General features: G+C 39.1%; 1 protein-coding gene across 1 annotated transcript; it reads right to left on the reverse strand.

The window, feature by feature from the left end:
• Positions 1 to 3,483: 3,483 nt before the first annotated feature.
• LOC100461633 (aldo-keto reductase family 1 member C15-like) lies at positions 3,484 to 19,322 on the reverse strand. Its single transcript, XM_024253882.2, has 9 exons — positions 19,236 to 19,322; positions 16,660 to 16,827; positions 15,520 to 15,636; positions 14,414 to 14,491; positions 13,481 to 13,603; positions 8,683 to 8,792; positions 7,736 to 7,901; positions 5,783 to 5,865; positions 3,484 to 3,596 (listed from the first exon to the last, which is right to left on the reverse strand). The coding sequence occupies exons 1-9, from the start codon at positions 19,320 to 19,322 to the stop codon at positions 3,554 to 3,556; spliced, it is 975 nt and encodes a 324-aa protein (XP_024109650.2). The 3' UTR covers positions 3,484 to 3,553.
• Between the last annotated feature and the right edge of the window lie 616 nt (positions 19,323 to 19,938).

Here is a 19,938-nt window from a genome sequence, read left to right on the forward strand (position 1 = left end):
GCTTTGAGGATGGAGGAAGGGGCTACGAGCCAAGAAATGCTAGAAGCTAGCAATGGGGAGAAAATGGATTTCCCTCTGGACCCTCAAAAAGAAATGCAGGCTTGATGACACCTTGACCTCAGCCCATTAAGTCTGATTTTGAAATTCTGATCTCCAGAACTGTAAGAAAATAAGTTTGTGTTGTTTCAAGCCACAACATTTGCAGTATTTTGTTATAGCAGGATCAGAAAACCAATTGAGACATTATTTCAGCAATTCTCATCCTCTCTCTCCTGCATCATCAATTTTCCTCTCTCTTTTAGATTGTTCCTGAAAGCACACAGACATGCTGTTATTTCTGCCATCTCAAAGAAAATTCCCATTCAAATTCACTTTCTTTTCCAGTGACTGTTCAAATATCTGGTACTGTTTACAGCCAATTCTTTGAATGTGTTCAAATATCTGGTACTGTTTACAGCCAATTCTTTGAATGCTTTCTGCACTTCTGTATCTAACTCTGCTCTTCCTACACTTTTTTGAATGCACTCTATTCAGGCTCTTGCCTCTACTATGCTATCAAAGCTATTCTTGACTTTGTTATGGTCAATTGCCAATCCCAGTGGTCAATATTGAGTTCTCATCTTACTTGTCCTATTAGTAGTACTTGACTCTTTTCTCCTTAAAACAATCTATTCATTTGTCTTCCAGGACAGAACAACCTCTCCCTTTACCACATACCAAACTAGCCACTCCTCAACATACTTACCCGGTCCCAGTTCTTCTGTCCCAGGCTCTTGAGAATAGAATGCCTCACTCTGTTTTGTTTGTCCATGCTCACTCATCAAATCTTATCTACAATTATATCATTTTAGGGCTTCAAGTGGCAACTATTTTCTGACAAATCTAAAATAGTTTTCTTTGGCCTATACCCTCTCTCTAACCCTGGAATTATATGCCGAAGGTCTACATGGCATGTTTACTTGGACACATAATAAAAACAGCATGACTGACCTAAACAAATTATTTAAAGTACTACTGACATTGGAAAGGCAACCATCTTAACTGCATCTCAAACTTAACATGTCTAAGGATGCACTCATGACGTTGCCACAAATACCTGCTCCTCCCACATCCTTTTCATTCCAGCAGTGGCAACTCCCTTCTTTCAGGTGCTTAAGCCAAAATTTCTAGAGTCAACTTTTTCCCTCTAACCCTACAGTTAATACACTAGGAAGCCTTGTTGACACTACCCTAAAAATATTCCCACAAATGTTCCCACACATATTCCCGCAAATGTTCACCACCTTTACTGCTGGTAATGTGTTCCAAGCTCACATCATTTCTCACCTGAATTTTTGTATAGAGCCCTGAGAGGAAATACCTACACTTTATTTTTCAGTTGTGTCTTCCCACTGTATCATCTAATTAGCCTTTTAAAACATGTCATCCATCTCCTGTCGCTCCACTGCTCAGAACTTGCAATCATTATTTTTATTTTTTTTTAAGGCAGGGTCTCACTCTGTTGCCCAGGCTGGAGTGCAGTGGTGTGATCTCGGCTCACTGCAACCTCCACCTCCCAGATTCAAGCAATTCTCCTGTCTCAGCCTCCCTGTAATCCCGAGTAGCTGGGATTACAAGCACATGCCACCATGCTCAGCTAATTTTTGTATTTTTAGTGGAAACGGGGTTTCATCATGTTGGCCAGGCTGATCTTGAACTCCTTACCAAAAGTGATCCACCTGCCTCGGCCTCCCAAAGTGTGGGATTACAGGTGTGAGCCACCATGCCGGACCTCAATCATTCTTCATTGTTCTCAGAATAAACAAGAAAGTTCTTTCAAAAGCCTACAGGATAGAACCCCCTTAGCTGCTCTGAACCTTATCTTCTGGACCATCTCCCTCGCTTACAAACCTCTACCCACGCTAGCTAATTCCTGTCCTATTAATGTTGCAGGAACTCTCTTCCTTTACACGCATAGCATTTCCTGTTTCATGTGCAGGAATTCTCTCCACCAACCTCAAATCTGCATAGCTCACTCAAACTTTTGCATGAAAGTCACTTTCTCAGTGAAATCTTTTCTGGCCATCCTATTTAAAATAGCACATTACACTCCCAATTCTCACACTACCTATTCTTCCTCTCTACTTGATTGTTCTCCAAGTGGTTGTCAGGAATTAAGAAAGATCTAGGATTTTAAGCTAAGTTGCAAGCTAATAAATCAGCTTGCCAGGCTTCATGGAAGCTGATAAAAGTCATGAAACTTCTGGATCAGATAAGAAGGATAGTTTACTGCTCATGACAATATCTCTAATCAAAGTAACAGATTTTTTTTTTTTATTTTAGAGATGAAGTCTCATTTTGTTGCCCAGGCTAGAGTACGGAAGCTATTCACAGTCATGGTCATAGCACACTGCCAACTGAGACTCACAAGCTGAAGCAATCCTCTTGTCTCAGCCTCCCAAGTAACTGGGATTTCAGGCATACACCACCAGGCTGGGCTTGTAAGATTGTTTTTGTGCGGGTTATTGAGTTCAAGTCCCAGAAGACGAAGTAAAGGACCCAGTGGTCCTTTACTTCCACTGCACATGTAGTGGGTTGAGAGGCAGGAGAAAAACCTTCAGTTGAGAAGGCAGTAAGAATGGATGCCATTTGGAGCCAATGGACTAGAGAAAGATATGTTCTATTACTGGACTACGCCTTCCATTTCTTGGAGAGAATTACTATCTCTATAGGCCAACACTGTTCACTATACAAATTTCCCGAAAAAGCAGGGTGAAATGAAGAGCAGTCAGTGTCCCTGCTTGTCAAATGTGCAGGAATGTGAGAGGCCATGCAGAATCAACTCTCTAAAAGAACTTACCAATTTCCAACTACACACTTCCTACCAGATTTATTTCATTTATGCTGTACTTCGTCCACTAAAGTATAAACCCAAGACTTTTTTCTATCAATTTCATTCACTTTTGTCTATTTTATTTATTGATAAAACAATATCTGGCACACAATGGATATACAATAAAGTTTTGCTGAATGAATAAATGCATAAATGGCACAATATGCAAGAACTAATACAATGCCAAAACATGGGTAGATGAGTAAAAAATGAATAATAAGATGTACTGCTTTACAACAAGTAAAATATAAATTTGGATGTTGTGAATATTTGATACCTTAAAAATACTTACGTTAAGTTTTGAAAAAGGATACAATCTGAATGTTGAAGATGTTTTCAAGTTTGTAAATAAAAACGCACACACAAAAAATATATACATTTGTATAAGAAAATCATGAAGGAAGGTACCCCAAATATTAAGTATTTTTGAATGGAAGAATTACAAGAGTTTTTTTTTATTCTCTTTTTTCTTTTATTTTCTAAATTTTCTGTAATTTCCATGTTATTTTAATAATCAGGAGAACAAACATCATTATTTTGTAGCCTTTTATTTAATAAAATGAAAGGCAAGCAACCTGAAACTAAATACACTGCTTTCTAATCTTCTCCACCAAATACAGAAATCCTCTCTAGGTTGCCTGAAAGGAGAAAACTCTGATAGTAACACTCAATAGCTGAGAGTTAATATTCTTCAAAAAATGGATAATAAGGGTGGTCAACAGCACTGAAAGAAAAAAAGGGATATTAATTGATTAAGTTTTTTATCCATGCTGTCGTGGAGAGAGTGTTTCTCTGAAGACACAGATGGCATGGGCTAAAATCTCTGAATTTACAACCACGTCCCTACTTGTACCAGGCACACATACAGACATGCTCCCTGTTCATGTGCAAATGGCACATGCATGCCCAATTTCCATACTCACATGCGAGTGCCAAAATGACAAGCAATTGGATTTAGATTACAAATTCTAAGAGAGTATAAGAACTGCAGATGAAGGTCTTGGGTCCATTCAGACCTGGGTAGCCTTTGTCCTTGGATCATGGGGATGGTGGCAGTGAGGATTGCATTGCTATTTTCCACTCATTCATTCCACAAACATGTATTGTGCATCCTCAATGATACAGGGTCCTTGCAATGAAAAACTTCTAATCTATGGAGGACATAAAATGTATCTCTAATAACCAAAAATGTGATTGCTGTTTCCCTAATTATAAGGAAGACCAGCAAAATGTGATTCCTCTTTCCTTAATTATAATTTACAGGATTATTTGTGATTCAGTAATTATATTACTGTTTGTTTTCCCTTTTTCCGTGTTCTTTCTTCTTTTTTATAATTTGTTCTTTTTAATTGTGTGTCATTAAAAAGTACTTTCTAAGCAGTTAAATGTGCCAGGAGCTGTATTAACATAGGGCCACGGAGATGAGTAAGATGAGACATTCACAGTCTCATGAGGCAGATCACAGATTATACTTAAGGCCTGTGAGTATAGAAAGGTTGCTTTCCACATTTTTCTCATTGAAAATGTCTTTTCTTGGAAGCCTGGTATGGTTTTACAAAAAGAAGGGGGACCTTTCAGATGTGTTTTGGAGACTGAGTATTTTCCTAACTAAAATGATATTTCTCCCGCTTCTAAACTCCCCTCCAAACTTGGCTGTGTTTGATTAGTCTTCTTTCTCCTCAACCCTGAGATCCTGCCACAGTTGATCCAACGGAACGTCATGTTTGTGAATAAACTAAAGTGAAGTGATGTTGGGTTCCCTAGAGGTGGGTTTCAGATGGACGAAGATGACACTGGAGTAAGAGTCTTGCCTTGAAGATCCAGAGAAATTCCAGAGGATCTTAACTTGGTGGAGGCCACTGGGGACACTAGCACTGAGGGTCTATTAATTTCATAATTCATTTGTCATTCAGCTTAGTGAGATTATATAGCTGAGGAAATGGGAGTTGTGAAGGTAAAGAAAGCCAAGGAAGACAAAAATTTGGAAGAAATAGTTGGTGTCTCGGAAAAGGAATGCCACAGTAAGGAGAAATGTCACTGGACACTTAGGGGAGGCCATGGAAGCAGGGGCCACTGTGACTTCCCCAGGACGTATGCACATTTGCTTTCATGGACCAATGCTCTATACAAATATTAAAATTAAGTCTTACATTGCCTTGGTATAGACATGAAGATAGACGAGGCTGGATTCATTATTACATATTCATCATTGTTGTATTCTCTTTTTCTTCTGACTTTAAAATAAATTAAAGCTAGAACATTATCATGGGCTCCTGTAAGTATTATGGGTCATAGACACCGTGCCTTCTATTCTAATAGGCAGTGGCCCTGAGTGCAGGACCAGGCACAGGTAGTAAGGGCATTAAAGAAGTGCATTCACGGCCGGGCACAGTGGCTTATGCCTGTAATCCCAGCACTTTGGGAGGCCGAGGCGGGCAGATCACGAGGTCAGGAGTTCGAGACCAGACTGACCAACATGGTGAAACCCTGTCTCTACTAAAAATACAAAAATTAGCTGGGCGTGGTGGCAAATGCCTATAATCCCAGCTGCTCAGGAGGCTGAGGCAGGAGAATTGCTTGAACCCGGGAGGCAGAGGTTGCAGTGAGCCGAGATCGTGTCACTGCACTCCAGCCTAGGCAATAGAGCAAGACTTTGTCTCACAAAAAATAAAAATAAATAAATAAATTGAAGAAGTGCATTCACAATGGTGCAGACGTCAGCAGTTTCACTTACAGACTCACATTCCTGTTGGGTCAGAGATTGAGCCACATGAGGACTATAGGGAAGCTCCTGTTTCATACCTATTCCTGAAATCTGGCCTGCCTTCCTGATTTAGAGAAGATGCATTCCTCTGTTTGCCTGCATATTACAGAAAACAGCCTGTGAAAGAATCTGCAAGCATGACTTACAATTGTAACTTAGCATATCGGAAATTTCTGTTGAGGCCATCAATGGCTTTCATGTCCTCTGGAGTCAACTCAAAGTCAAAAACCTGAAAGGAAGAAAACACTCACATTAACCTTTCCCCAGGACAGCAGCTTCTTCCTGGAAATACAAGGCTTTCCAGGGGCAGAGGCAAGGATGGCAATATGTAAAGTATTTCTGTCCTCATTGGCCTCTAGTTGAGACCTCTTCCCCCTGAGTTCTGCTACTTTTCCATCCCACCTCCCTCCTGCTCTGCTCCACTTCTCAAAAGAAAGACAACTTATCAATCTAAGACATTTCTAGAGAATTGCTTGAGACAGAAAAAATAAATTCTTTATCCTAAACAAAGGCAAATCTGGACAAAATACCTGCTTCCTTGACTTGATCACACTTGGTCAGGATTTTCCTTATTCACTTCCCCTGGAATTTGACCCAGTCTTTGACTGTGCAAGCCTTGGAACACAAGACAAGACAACCTTGCTCCAAGAATCTGTTGGCCTTAGAAAAGCATTTCTTGATTAATTGTTCCACCATACCACTTGCTCATTGCAGGCCCCCAAATTCTATTTCCAGCTACTACTAAGTAGTACCAAATACTACTTCCTTACAAAACAAAACAAAACAAAACAAAACTTTTTTGAATATATTTATCTTACTTAAGCCAAGAGTTGTTTTTATTTGAAAACACATAGACACATAGTCCCCTGATGAAGAATCCCTTAAAGCAAAGAAAAGAGATATGTGGTTTAAAAATATTAAGTTCATTATTTCATGCAGAAGATGGAAAACTCAGAGCCCTATCTATCTCTCTATCCATCTATGATATACATATCTATCTAATGTCTCTCTCTCTCTCTACCTATATCTGTCCATTATCTACCTATCCACCCATACATTTACCCATCAGTGATTCATCTTAAAAATATACTCCAGAAATGACATGGGTATCACAGGGATATGTATTAATATGTTGAGTTAAATTGAAAAATACAATAAGATTTTTTTCTGTATGGTAACAAGATTTAGATTTGCCTATTTGATTTTTGCATAACTTAAAAATTTTAATCTAGAGCTACAAAGTTGTGAAACAAATACATTAGAAAATATGCTTCAAATATCATCCTTTGTAATAACTAAACTCATGTTGATTTTTCTAGCTGCCATTTTTAAATGGGAAACAGCATACATAGTCTTTCAAAATTCTTTTAGAATTCAAAACAAAGTAAATTAAAGACCACTGATTGATCTAATGGATTGGAGTGTATATGAGGAAGGCTTCAGGCAAAATCTTTACTCATTGATTTACTATTAATAATTTGGCCAGTCTATGAAATTATACCTAGCTTCCTACCTGCACGGGGCACTGCCAGGGGAAAGGTGATATAAAATGACCCAGAAGGAGTCACTGCATTTAGGGTCTCACAGTCCAGAGAGCACACTGACATCTTAGCAAACAATGTTAAGTTAAAAGGGAAAAGACTCACTAACAGAACCATGCCAGGCACTACTGTGGTGAAAAATGTGCTAGGGTGTCCCAATGGTTATGTATGTATGATATATAACACAGCAGGTAATCCTATTTGAGTTTGATCATAAAATACAAATAGAGGTTTGTCAGATAGAGATGGTGAAGGAGAGAAATGAGGGTCCTTAAAGTTATTTACCATGTAGAACTCCTGAAACTCATGAAAATGATGGAGTTGAAATTTGCTTAGTGTCACACAACTAGCGAGTGGCAAAGCCAGCCCTAGAGGTGATAAACTTTCGGACTGTGAATCCAGTGATCTCTCTTTGCACTCTTCCATCCTGCCCCCTCCCTTAGCACACAGAGGAGAGAAGCACGGGCATGAATGACATGTGGTGCATTCCCCAGCGAAGACAGATCGCCCAGACCAGCGCCCATGGCTCACTTTGGAGCAACACCACTTGACCTGTACCTGGAAGTTCTCTTTGATTCTCTTCTCAGAGAAGCTCTTGGCCAAGACCACCACCCCCTGCTGCAGCTGGTAGCACAGGGCAACCTGGCCTGGGCTTCTATTGCATTTCTTGGCAATGGATTTCAAGGTTGGCTCCTCTAAGAGATATGGGCTATCTGGGTCCATCCTGGAGAAAAACAACAGATATGAAGAGTATAGATGAAAAATCTAGAGTATGCTACCCCTTTTGTCCAAAGCCCCAGACAATGAGAGAAGATACAATATAGTATGTTTCAAGGTGTCTCATAAATATTCATAGAGATTTATTCGCAATTGTGGCAAACTGGAAACAACTAAACTGCCCATCAATAGGTGAATGGATAAACAACTTGTGGTGTACATGTCCATACAATGGAATATTTCACAGCAGTAAAATGGAAAGAACAGACACTTGCAACTACAGGAATGAATCTCACAGACAGGTTGAGCAAAAGAAGCTACACAAAAGAATATATATGACTTCTTTACATCAAGTACTACAGCAGACAAAACTAATCTAAGACCGAAAACATTATGAACATAGTTGCCTAGAGGTGGGGAGGAATTATCTCAGAAGGAACACCAATTAACATTTTGGGAGAAAGTTTCTATATCATGATAATAATGTGGATTACAAGTACATTCATTTATCAAAATTATACAGCTAACATATGCATTACAGTCTATGTAAATTTCACCTTCAAATCACTTTGAAATTGTATTTGGAGTGGGGTTGGGAGAAGGCAGATATACAAATGAAACAGGAGGGAAGGAATGTTGGTGATATTGAAGGTCAGTGGTGTTACACGGGAATTCACTACACTGTTGTGTTCACTGTTCTATGTTTGACTTTATCTATAATGAAATGCTAAAAGTTTCTTAATCAATAGAGTTGCTGATATAGATTAACTCTTTGATACTCTTATTACCAGTTTGGGTCTCTGTGAGATGCCAGGGCACTGTAGGCAACTAGGACAATGTCCTTGGACTTGCAGAACTCCAGGAGTTTGCTCTGGTTGAGGTAAGGGTGACATTCCACCTGTAATTTTTCAAGACCAAAAGGTGTCAGAATACATGAGCAAATAACCACATGTAAATTTTAAAATGCTTTGAAGGAATATCTAGTACTATATTAATATATGTACTATGTATTTCAGATTGATCATTTTCCCCATGCACTTTCTGAAATGCCTTCAAATTCCATCAGCAGTCATACTAATACGATAACTTACTTATTCTTTTGTAATTAGTGTTTTAAAATGATTAAAATCTCTTGTGCCCAAATTATAGTCTCTAAATGACATTTCTACTCAGAGAAACCAAGATTCCTTAGAGAAATGGCTAATTCCAGTTCTGACTGGGGAAGCTACAAGTTCAGCCTAGAACAGCTTACATTCTAAATGGCAAAGAACATAAAGAAAATGAGGCAAGTCAAAGGACCAAGAAGCTCATTTGAAAAGTCTCCTGCTGGTCAAAATGATGGGAAGTTGAGCATCAAAAAGAATAGTAACTACAATGGTTGGGAAAAGGACATATTTGTTAAAATTCATGAGTTCAAATGACGTTAACCAAATGTGATCAAATCGTTAGCTCTAACTTTCAATTTACAGAAAGTACAAAAGGAACATGTTAAATTATATCACTGGATCAACCAGTATATCCTATACTGAGAAAAACTTACAGGAATAAAAGGCTTAAGTTTTCATTAGTAAATTGAAGGAAAGAAAGAGGTAGAGTGAGAATGAGCGCCATGGAAGAAGATGAGAAAGAGAAGGTAGAAGAGCAGGAGGAGAAGAAGGAGGAAGAGAAGAAAGAGAAGAAGACAGAGGAGGGAGAAGAGGAAGAGGAGGAGGGAAGTGAAAAAAAGAAGAGAGCAAACTTATTTATTAAAAGCGTGATTTGGCCAGGCTCAGTGGCTCACACCTGTAATCCCAGCACATTGGGAGGCCAAGGCGGGCAGATCATGAGGTCAGGAGTTTGAGACCAGCCTGACTAACATGGTGAAACCCTGTCTCTACTAAAAATACAAAAATTAGCCAGGTGTGGTGGTGCATGCCTGTACTCTCAGCTACTCAGGAGGCTGAGGCAGGAGAATCGCTTGAACCCGGGAGGTGGAGGTTGCAGTGAGCCGAGATCACACCACTGCACACCAGCCTAGGTGACAGAACGAGACTGGGTCTCAAAAAAAAAAAAAAAAAGTGATTTATGAAACATATCATCCAATTGCAATGTATGGGCCTTATTTCCACATCAATTTAAATGAATCAACTGTAAAAATATGATAAAAATTATATTTTAGCACTCATATTTCATAATAACAAGTAATTATTGCTACAATTTCAAGTGGTACAAAAGTATTCTGGCAATGTTTATTGAAAGATTTAGAGATCTTTAAAATATTTTACAGAACATTTTCATATAAAATGATATCATGTCTGCTTCAAAATAATACGGAGGTAGAATTATCTATGTAACATGTTTGGTTGTGAGATAATTATTGCTTAAGTGTGATGATGGATACATAAAAAGAAAATGATTATAACATGAGGGGATATTCAAAAAACTGATTGAAAATGTGCATTATGAAGAAACCATACATGGATTTCAAAAAAAAATGCTCCAAAATCAACTTGTACTAATTCATTATGACATGTCTGAACAAGATCTAGTTTGAGGCATTGAGAAAGATAAGACAACTCCCCTATCAGAGAAACATGAATTCAGTTAAATTGAAATAAGAACAAAAATCAAATTTATTGTGAAGCATGGGTGGAAGAATGGTGAAATTATTGGCTCTTTACACAAAATATATAGGCAAAATCCCCCAAAGAAATCAGAAGTTCATGAATGAATAATTCATTTGAAGAAGGAAGGAGATGACGCTGAAGATGAAGCCTGCAATGGCATACCATTCACATCAATTTGCAGGAAAAAAAAATTGTATCTTACTAGTGCCCTAATTAAAGAAGACCAATGATTAACAGCAGAAATGATAACCAACACCATAGATATCTCAACTGGTTCAGTTTACACTATGGTGACTGAAAAATTTAAGTTGAGTGAACTTTCCAATTCATGGGTGACGAAACTGTTGTGGCCAGATCAGCTACAGACAGGAGCAAAGCTTTCCAAGGAAATTTTAGGTAAGTGAGATCAAGATCCTGAAGCATCTTCAAAGAATTGTAAAATGAGGTGAAACATGGCTTTGTCAGTATAATCCTGAAGACAAAGCGAAATCAAAGCAATCGCTACCAAGATGTGGAAATGGTCCAGGCAAACCAAAAGGAGATTGATCAAGAGAAAAGATCATAGCAAGTTTTCTGGGATGCTCAGGGCATTTTGCTTATTGATTCTCTGGAGGGCTAAAGAAGAATAACAACTGTTTTGAGAAAATTAGCCAAAGTTTTAGTATGAAAACACCCACAAAAACTTCACCAGAGATTATTTTTCACCAGACCAATGCTCCTACTTGTTTTTTTCATCAAACGGGCAATTTTGCAAGAATTTTGATAGAAAAATCATTAGTCATCCACCTTACAGTCCTGATTTGGCTTCTTCTGAGTTCTTTTTGTGTGTGAATCTTTAAGAATCTTTAACAGAGACTCTTTTTTTTACAGTTAATAATGTAAAAAAAAAAAAAAAAATTGACATGATTAAATTACCAGGACTCTCAGTTATTTAGAGATGAACTAAATGGCTACTATTTGCTATTAGTTCACATACTTAGTTCATATACTCAGAAGCATATACTTATGCTTTAAAAACTATATTGAATTTGGTAAATCTTATTTTGAAAAATAGTTCATATATTTATTAACATCTTTTAATTCCATTTTTCCATGAACTTTTTGAACTCCTCATATTCTCTATATCTTTTTAAAAAAAATTTACAAAAATAAAAACTTTTAAAAGTTATAAAAGAAATATTTTCATGTCAGATATAGGAAAAAATACAACAAAGTCACCTAGAATTTTACCAGAACCTTGTAGCAATTCTAATCATTTTGTATGCTTAATTTTAGTCATTTTTATTGTCCTTAAGATGTTAAATAATTTAAAATTAGCATATATACTGAATAGTATAGATTAACATATTTTATAAGAATCCTGATTTTGTTCAATTATTTCTCCCTTCCTCCATATTCAGCTTCTGTGCCCCAGAAGAAGCCAGTTCACACTTTTGTGTCATGAACTTCCTTTCTCTTACATTAATTGGTTTATGAAAGGCACATTATGTTGTTCAAGCCAATGACATGAGAAAAAAATTGCTAGAAAACTTCTGTGACCATTATTCTTCTCTCTTTAGAAACAGCTCCAGAAAACCCTCTCTGCCGTGCTGAACATGAATGAGGAGACCTATAGCCCAATTGCCATGAGGAGCCATTCCGAAGCTATCAAACATGGAGCACAGACAAAATATATTCATTTCAAGAGAGTATCTTACAGCTTCTAGAGCAACCAAGACCCAAACTTTCTATAAGTGAATCAATTTTAAGCATGTTTGAATTGAGTTTTCTGTTTCTTCTGGCTTAAAGGCATCCTGTAAAACAGAATAGTATATAATTCTCTGATATGCTTTTGATATTATAACGTAAGCTTTCCATTTTTGCTATTAGTCTTCATAATATCCTCTCAAAGATCTCTATGAAGCCATCAGAATTTTAATTAATTCCTCATTTGTGGATATTCAAAATTCTAATCATTTGGTTTTAGAAACTATATATATATATGTTAATATATATTATATTACTATATAATATAGATGGGAGTTTTTAACATGTTTTGTCTACAAATATCCCTAGAAATATAAAACTAAGACAGAGTATACATTTTTGAACTGCTTTTTGTATAATTATCAAAATGGTCTACACAAAGCTTTAAACTTAACAATGTCATAAATCATGTTTGATATTTGGCTATATTGGATGTTTCTTTAAAAATCGTATGTTTTGATTATGATTTATACACCTCCTGTTTCTCATTCCTTTCCTCTGATCTGGCTTTAGTGCTCACCACTCTGGAGCAGGCCTTGTATGGCTTCCCATAACCTCTATGCCACTAAATCCAGCCACCTTTATCCTTCCCTATTGGAGTGTTTGCTCACAGTAGGACCCACCTATGTCTGACTCAAGCCACTTCAATGCTCTTTCTTTGGCTCCCGACACCACAGTCTCCTGGCTGTCTCCACCTGTCTGGCAGCTCCTGTTCAATCTCCTTGCCAGTGCCTCTCTGCCTCACCCTCTCCTGTGAACTTTCCTGCCTGTTCCTTTTCATTCCATGAACTTTCCCTAGGAGAGCTAATCCTTGTCTGTGAGTTGTTACCATCTATACAGCAATAATTTCAAACACTGTGTCTCCACCTGGACCACCCCCCGAGCTCCAGACCAAAGCGATCACCTCCCAACTCTGCCTCTGCTTGGCTGTCTCATAGGAACTTCACACCCATCCCCAAATAACTGAAGTCCCCTGAGCTCCAGACCAAAGCAATCACCTCCCAACTCTGCCTCCACTTGGCTGTCTCATAAGAACTTCACACCCATCCCCAAAGAACTGAAGTCAGGCTCTTCTACTCCACTCAAACTGCTTTTTCTCTAGTATTTTCTCTTTCTATGAAAGGAACTGTCATCTACACAGGTGATATAAAGCCAGAAACTTGGAAGCATGATTAAGCAGCAAGTGTGTAAAGAGCAGAAAATCAGAGAAGGCCCCAGTAGGCTAAGGGCTCACCTGGTTGCAGGTGGGCTTGTACTTGAGCCCTGGCTTGTTGAGGATGAGTTCCAGCAGTTTGTGATTGAAATTGGACACCCTGATGGACTTGGTTAAACCTGCATCTTTGCACTTCTCCAGGGCCTGGGGAGGAAGGAAATGGGTGGTGGACCTTTACTGTAGTTTGTCCATTTCATTTGTCACTGACTTTTTATAAACTGAAAATCTGATTTATGATATATTACAATTATAATGAATCAAATAGTTTTATCACTTGAATAAATTAATTTTGAATGCCTTTCTTGTTCTGCATACATATTTGTCTCCTTAATTCTATTACATGCACACTCGGGACACCAAATAAACATAAAGCTGCTTTTCCATTTCCTCTTACCTATCCCACTCACTTCTATGGTACCTATTTTGCTGTTAGGATGCAATAGTTAACAAACTACACCATAGTCAAGGGCAAAAGAAACTCTCAGCTTTTCCTCTAGTAAAGGGTTTGTTGCTACCTCTTTCTACAATGATACAAATAAATGAATGGTATAGGTGTTGCAAGGGCAGGTTCACTGTCCTGCACCTTCCACCCTCCTGCTGAGTCAGGCCGCAGCTGTTCCTCCTCTGTGATGTGTTTCTGTTCTGGGATAAAGCGCTGACTCCTTTTGTGCTTGTCTATGTTGACTCCTTTTTAGGGCTCATGTCCTCAATCTGATCTTAGGGGTAAAGCTGCTTCCATGTCTATGTAGAGCCATAGAAGTTAAAATTAAAAATGGACCGCAGGGGTTATCTCATTCCACTCCCTCACTTCAACAATGAGAACATGGAGGCGCAGAGAAGTTCCACGTCTGAGGTCAGACAACTGCTGGAGCAAAACCTCATCTCTTTTGACCCCTCCTTCTGTGATTCCAACCTCACCACACAGTGCCACCTGGTGTCTGCAGCAGAACATACCTCCCATGTGTCACGAAGGTCCACAGTATCAAAAATAATGTTTCCACTGGCATCCTTAGGCAGCAATTCCTCCCCAGGCTGGAAAACAGAGGATAAAGAAGGTTTTCTATGAGAATTCCCTTTCTGGTGCCTAAGGAGCTTAGCCACACCACTTTCAGAAGGCTGTGATTATTCATCTAAGCATGCGTGTGTGCACGTGTGTGGATGTATGTGCTTGTGTGTCTGCATGTGCAGATGTGTGTATGCATGTGTGCATGTGTGTGTGCCTGTGTGCATATGTGTGTGTGCATGAGTGCACGTGTGTGGATATGAATATGTGTGGATGTGCATGTGTGTGTGGGGGGTGGAGGTCGGTAAGAGAAGACATGGGAAAAAAGAAAGATGAGAACAATCTGAGAGACTGTAGCAAAACACTTTTTCTCCACAGTTACCTGCAGGCTCCTTCCTCCATACACCCCCACACTTCACTAAGAATGCCGTCCCTACAGTTGAAATTTATTTCATTTTCGAAGGACAGGCTGGTGTGGAAGACAGCGCTTACCATAACTATTGATCAGTGTGTTTAGCCCCAGTTTATGCTCACCCAACTTGGATAATGAGGACATCAGACGTGCTCAGCCAATGTCCACTGTGATGAGAGGTTGGATCACTGAAGCCCAAAGGAGTCCAGTTGTGCCATGTGTGCCATCCCATGTACCTCTGTCTCCTGTGGGCTGAGGGATACATACGGGAGAGACCCTCACCATAAAGAGGTGGAGATTTCACGTTGTATCTCTGTAGTCTGTAGTAACCTAATAGCTCAGAACCTACACTCAGAAACACAAGCACTAAGAAATGCAGGGCAATGCCCTCATCTCTCTAGCATAGAGGAAGTGAGATTATCGAACCTGCATCTCGCTTAAGGCTGGGGGATGAGCACACACAGAAAATTTCAATGTCACTCGGCTGTGAAGGAGACTCGTGAATGATTTGCAATTCTATGCAATTCACTCAAATCTACCCCTCTCTGAAAGAACCCAGGAAATCAAGCTGAAATGAGACAACAGAGGTGCTAATAACAGTGATGAAACTGTTTGGGGCATAAGAAGGGAAAAACAAAAGCTGACCTTCACGGTCAATGGATTGTGGATAGTGAAGAGATCGACATAGTCCAGTTGAAGTTTCTTCAGTGACTTTTCCAGGGTTGAGCGAACTAATTCTGGTCTAAAGAAAGTTGTCCAAAGCTGCAGTGAACAAAAGAAATAAAAAGTAGCTTATGCTTTCACACATTTGGGGACCAAAATTAAACATAACAGTTAGAAATTGACATGTGAGTAACAAAACACTGTGGTCTAAAACTAAAAGAACTGGGGCTACATTTGTGTTATTCAGGGTAAATTACATCCTTGATGAGATGCTGAGATTTACTTGAATGACTGCAAAGTAAGAAAACTGTGAATAAAACTTAGATGGAGCAGGAAAATCAACTTTAATGCATCAAGGGTTAATGGCATCATCCTCTGAGAGCAGTCAAGAAATGTCAGGACAGGGGGAATGGAATCTACTGTCCTGTATAATGAATTCCTCAAAACAATTCTGCTGAGAGATGCATTCTAAAAACAGGTTGTCATCAGTGTAAACATGCATAGGCTGTATCTCCAGTAACCAAAGCTTTATTTACATTGGAAGAAAGGTTTTCCACCCTAGGAAGATGTTATAACATTCAGGAAACTCAATGCTGAGTTGAAAAAGAAAAAAGTATTTCCTACTCTGGCTCCCTTTTCTGAATAACATCCCAACCTCACTTGATATGTCCTGAGAACAATTACTGAAGAATTAATGGAGTGGCCCCAGAGTGCCTTGGGTAATCGTATAACAATTACTTAAGTATTATCAATCTCATCTTATATATGAATAATATCTGCTGCTCAGAGACATTGAAGAACAGTGTCTCACCTTTCACACATTTCAGAGCAAAGCCTTTTCTATGTTTTGATAATGTGCCTTCACAATATTAGGTAATAAATACATGGTTCCTATGTTTTGATAATGTGCCTTCACAATATTAAGTAATAAATACATTGTTCCTATGTTTTCATAATGTGCCTTCACAATATTAGGTAATAAATACATGGTTCCTATGTTTTGATAATGTGCCTTCACAATATTAGGTAAATACATTGTTCAAACTGAGATCACATTGTTTTTCTAAATAATACATCTGAACTGACGGTGGCCTCTGGCCACTGCACACACAGAAATTTCACCTTGGTGGTGTAGAAAATGTCCTCTCTCTTCACAGTGCCATCAGCAATCTTCTCTCGAATGGCCTTTCCGACGTCCTCCTCATTTTGGTAGAGGAACGCTGCATCAATGTGACGGAAGCCTACATCAAGAGCCACTTTGGTGGCTTCACCAGCCTTGCTCTTGGGGGGCTATAAAACAGGAGTAAGAGGAGTCAATGATCTGCCTGACTCAGAGAAAATCAATATATTTCCACAATGGCATTTTCTTTTTTTTTTTTTTTATCTTTTATTTTGGGTTTAGGGGCACATGTGCAGGTTTGTTATATGGGTAAACTGTGTGTCATGGGGGTTTGGTGTACAGATTATTTTGTCACCTCGGTAATAAGCAGAGTACTCGATAAATATTTTTTCTGATCGCCTCCCTCCACCCACCCTCCAACCTCAAATAGGCCCCGATGTCTGTCGTTCCCCTCCCAGTATCGCTGTGTGTTGTTCAGTTCCCACATGTAAGTGGGAACGTGCGGTATTTGGTTTTCTGTTTCTGTGTTAGTTTGATTAGGATAATGGCCTCCAATTTCGTCCATGTTGCTACAAAGGACATGATCTAGTTCTTTTTTGTGGCTTCACAGTATTCCACGGTGTTTATGTACCACATTTTCTTTATCTGGTCTACCACGGATGGGCATTTAGGTTGAGCCCATGTCTCTGCTATCCAATAGCATCTTCATAGTCTGCTGGCCTCCTGCTCCCCTTTTGATCATGTGGGTTTCCACGATAGACTTGCACACTCCGAGGACAGCAACTAACCTACTGTGAGCTTCTAGCCCCAAATAAATTAGTGGAATAGGCTTCACCCTGGAGCATGGAAAAATCACATCTCATTCCATACGAATCAATTGTACAAGAACAACCAACAGGAAAACTTGTGATACTGAGAGAAATTTTCTAAGGCACTCAATAGGAAGGACAGGTCAATCGATACACACACACACACACACACACACGCTATATACATATACAGCTGACCCTTGAACAACACAGGTTTAAGCTGCACAGTCCCACTTATACATGAATTTTTTTCAATCAAAATGACAAAGTGTGCCTGCTTCTCCTGCCTCCCTTCCCCCTCCTTCACCTCTTCTGCCTCCGCCACCCCAGAGACAGCAGCCCCAATCCTTCCTCTTCCTCTTCCTCTTCAGCCTATACAGTGTGAAGACGACAAGGATGAAGACCTTTGTAACAATCTACTTCCACTTAAGGAATAGCAAATACATTGTCTCTTCCTTATGATTTTCTTAATAAGAGTTTCTTTCCTCTAGCTTACTTTTCTCTAGCTTACTGTATTATAAGAATACAGTCTACCATACATATAACATGCAAAATAGGTGTTAATCAACTGTTTATGTTATTAGTAAGGGTTCCAGTCAATAGTTGGCCTGGTTTCACCCAGGACACAGATGTCACCTCACCAAGCTGGCGTTGCAACGTTAGGACGATAATATGTATATGCTCTGCCTCAAATTTCAAACAGGGGATAGTTTAATGACTAAATCTGAGATTCTGCCCTAGCAAGCTTCCTAGAACAGCAGGACAAAAGACAGCACAACACACACGCAGGAAAAAAACTTCTCGTTCCTGCAGTGACTTAAGGTAAAAACACCAATTAGAGTATTAAGGAAGCTTCTTTTTCACTTAGTGCATTTGAAATGTCTGAATATTAAGCACATGCACGTATTACAATTTATTATGGTAAATAACGGGGTTATGGGGAATTTTCTTCTATTCTCTATGGCACTTTTCTGTCTTTTCTAAGAGTAATAAACATTACATATAACATATGTAAGACACACATTACGCCTAATGGATGAAATGGATAATTATGTCATTGAAAACCTACTGACCCTTTCTGGCAGCTGTTATCTAGTGATATCTCATGACAGAGTTCTACCAAGATTGAGACCATCCATTGGTCTCTCATTTTGGGGGCAATCCCTCCAAAGCAACCCCAAAGCTGCCCTTACGTTACCGTGACCAGAGTGTGACACTTCAAGTTCTCTGCCGTGAACTGAGTGGATGGCTGTATTTCAGTCCTTACTGTGATGTTGTGCCCCCTAAGTCTTCTCATCGAATTACCTAATGTTTCGAATCACAGTGGCTTCTTACATGACAAAAGGTTTTGATGGTCGAAACTCCCTGGCCAATACTTCCAGCCCCAACAACCTCACAGCAAAGCTGCCGGCAAGTATTCATGTTGGCTTCCACTCCCGCCTAGGCCCTTGGCCCTTCACGTTTCTAACCAAGAGTGGAGCGTTTCTGAGCAGGTGGAAGATGACAGCAGCCTGCGTATAGGTGTTTGTTTTTTTTTAATGTAATAAATAGTGAGTACTCACCAAGGATGGTTATTGAGGAATTAAATAAGATAATGCACGGAAAATATTTACAATACATGAAGCCATTTGATATATGTTAGGCCACAATAATAATAATAAAAAGAATTCGCCAAAAAAATCAACCTCCAAACTCTCAGAGTCAACAGCTTATCATCCTCTTAGTGCAAAAAAAATATAAGACCCTTCAGCCTCCTGGGGTCCACTTACATGATCAGGAGCATAAGTGCCAAATCCCAGCATCGGCATGACGTGTCCATCATTCAGCCTCACGGAATGGCTTTGCTTCAGATCCATCACCGCCCACAGCCCAGCTAATCTGACTCTGCCTTTCCTTCCATTTCCTCACTGAGAGCCCAGTAGGAGACAAGGCTGCTGCGTTCTTTATTTCCATCAATACAAGATGGGCGGGGCAGAGACTACAGCTGCCTATAATTTCAAAATGAAGTTGAAATCAATCCATTGACTTTCTTCTGATTCTTCCATGTCTCTGCAGGCCTATCTTACAGGAAAATCGTACAGAAAGATTTGCACGCTAGACGAGTTTGAATTTTCTCTTCAGCGTTGTACACACTTGATTTCTAAGTTAAAAAATTAAACATGCCGAAAGAAACTATCAACAGAGTAAATAGGCAACCTACGAAATGAGAGATTTTTGCAAACTACGCATCTGACAAAGGTCTAATATCCAGCATCTATAAGGAACTTAAACAAATTTACACGAATGAAACAAACAACCCCAATAAAAAGTGGGCAAAGGACATGAACGGACACTTCTCAAGAGGAGGCAAACATGCAGCCAACAAATATGAAAAATGCTCAACATCACAGATCATTAGAGAAATGCGAATTAAAACTGCAAGGAGACACTATCTCACACCAGTTAGAATGGCTATTATTAAAAAGTCAGGGG

The sequence above is a fragment of the Pongo abelii genome, chromosome 8 (assembly GCF_028885655.2).
Source record: "Pongo abelii isolate AG06213 chromosome 8, NHGRI_mPonAbe1-v2.0_pri, whole genome shotgun sequence".
NCBI classification, from domain to species: domain Eukaryota; kingdom Metazoa; phylum Chordata; class Mammalia; order Primates; family Hominidae; genus Pongo; species Pongo abelii.

Bases quoted from the DNA above. Each gene is read 5' to 3' on its own strand.
- LOC100461633 (XM_024253882.2), bottom strand. From the start codon at position 19,322: ATGGATCTGAAGCAAAGCCATTCCGTGAGGCTGAATGATGGACACGTC. The intron at 15,637-16,659 runs GTGAAATTTCTG...TGTTCACTGCAG, and splicing joins ACATTTTCTACACCACCAAG to CTTTGGACAACTTTCTTTAG. The intron at 8,793-13,480 runs GTGAGCCCTTAG...GAAAAATTACAG, and splicing joins ACAAGCCCACCTGCAACCAG to GTGGAATGTCACCCTTACCT.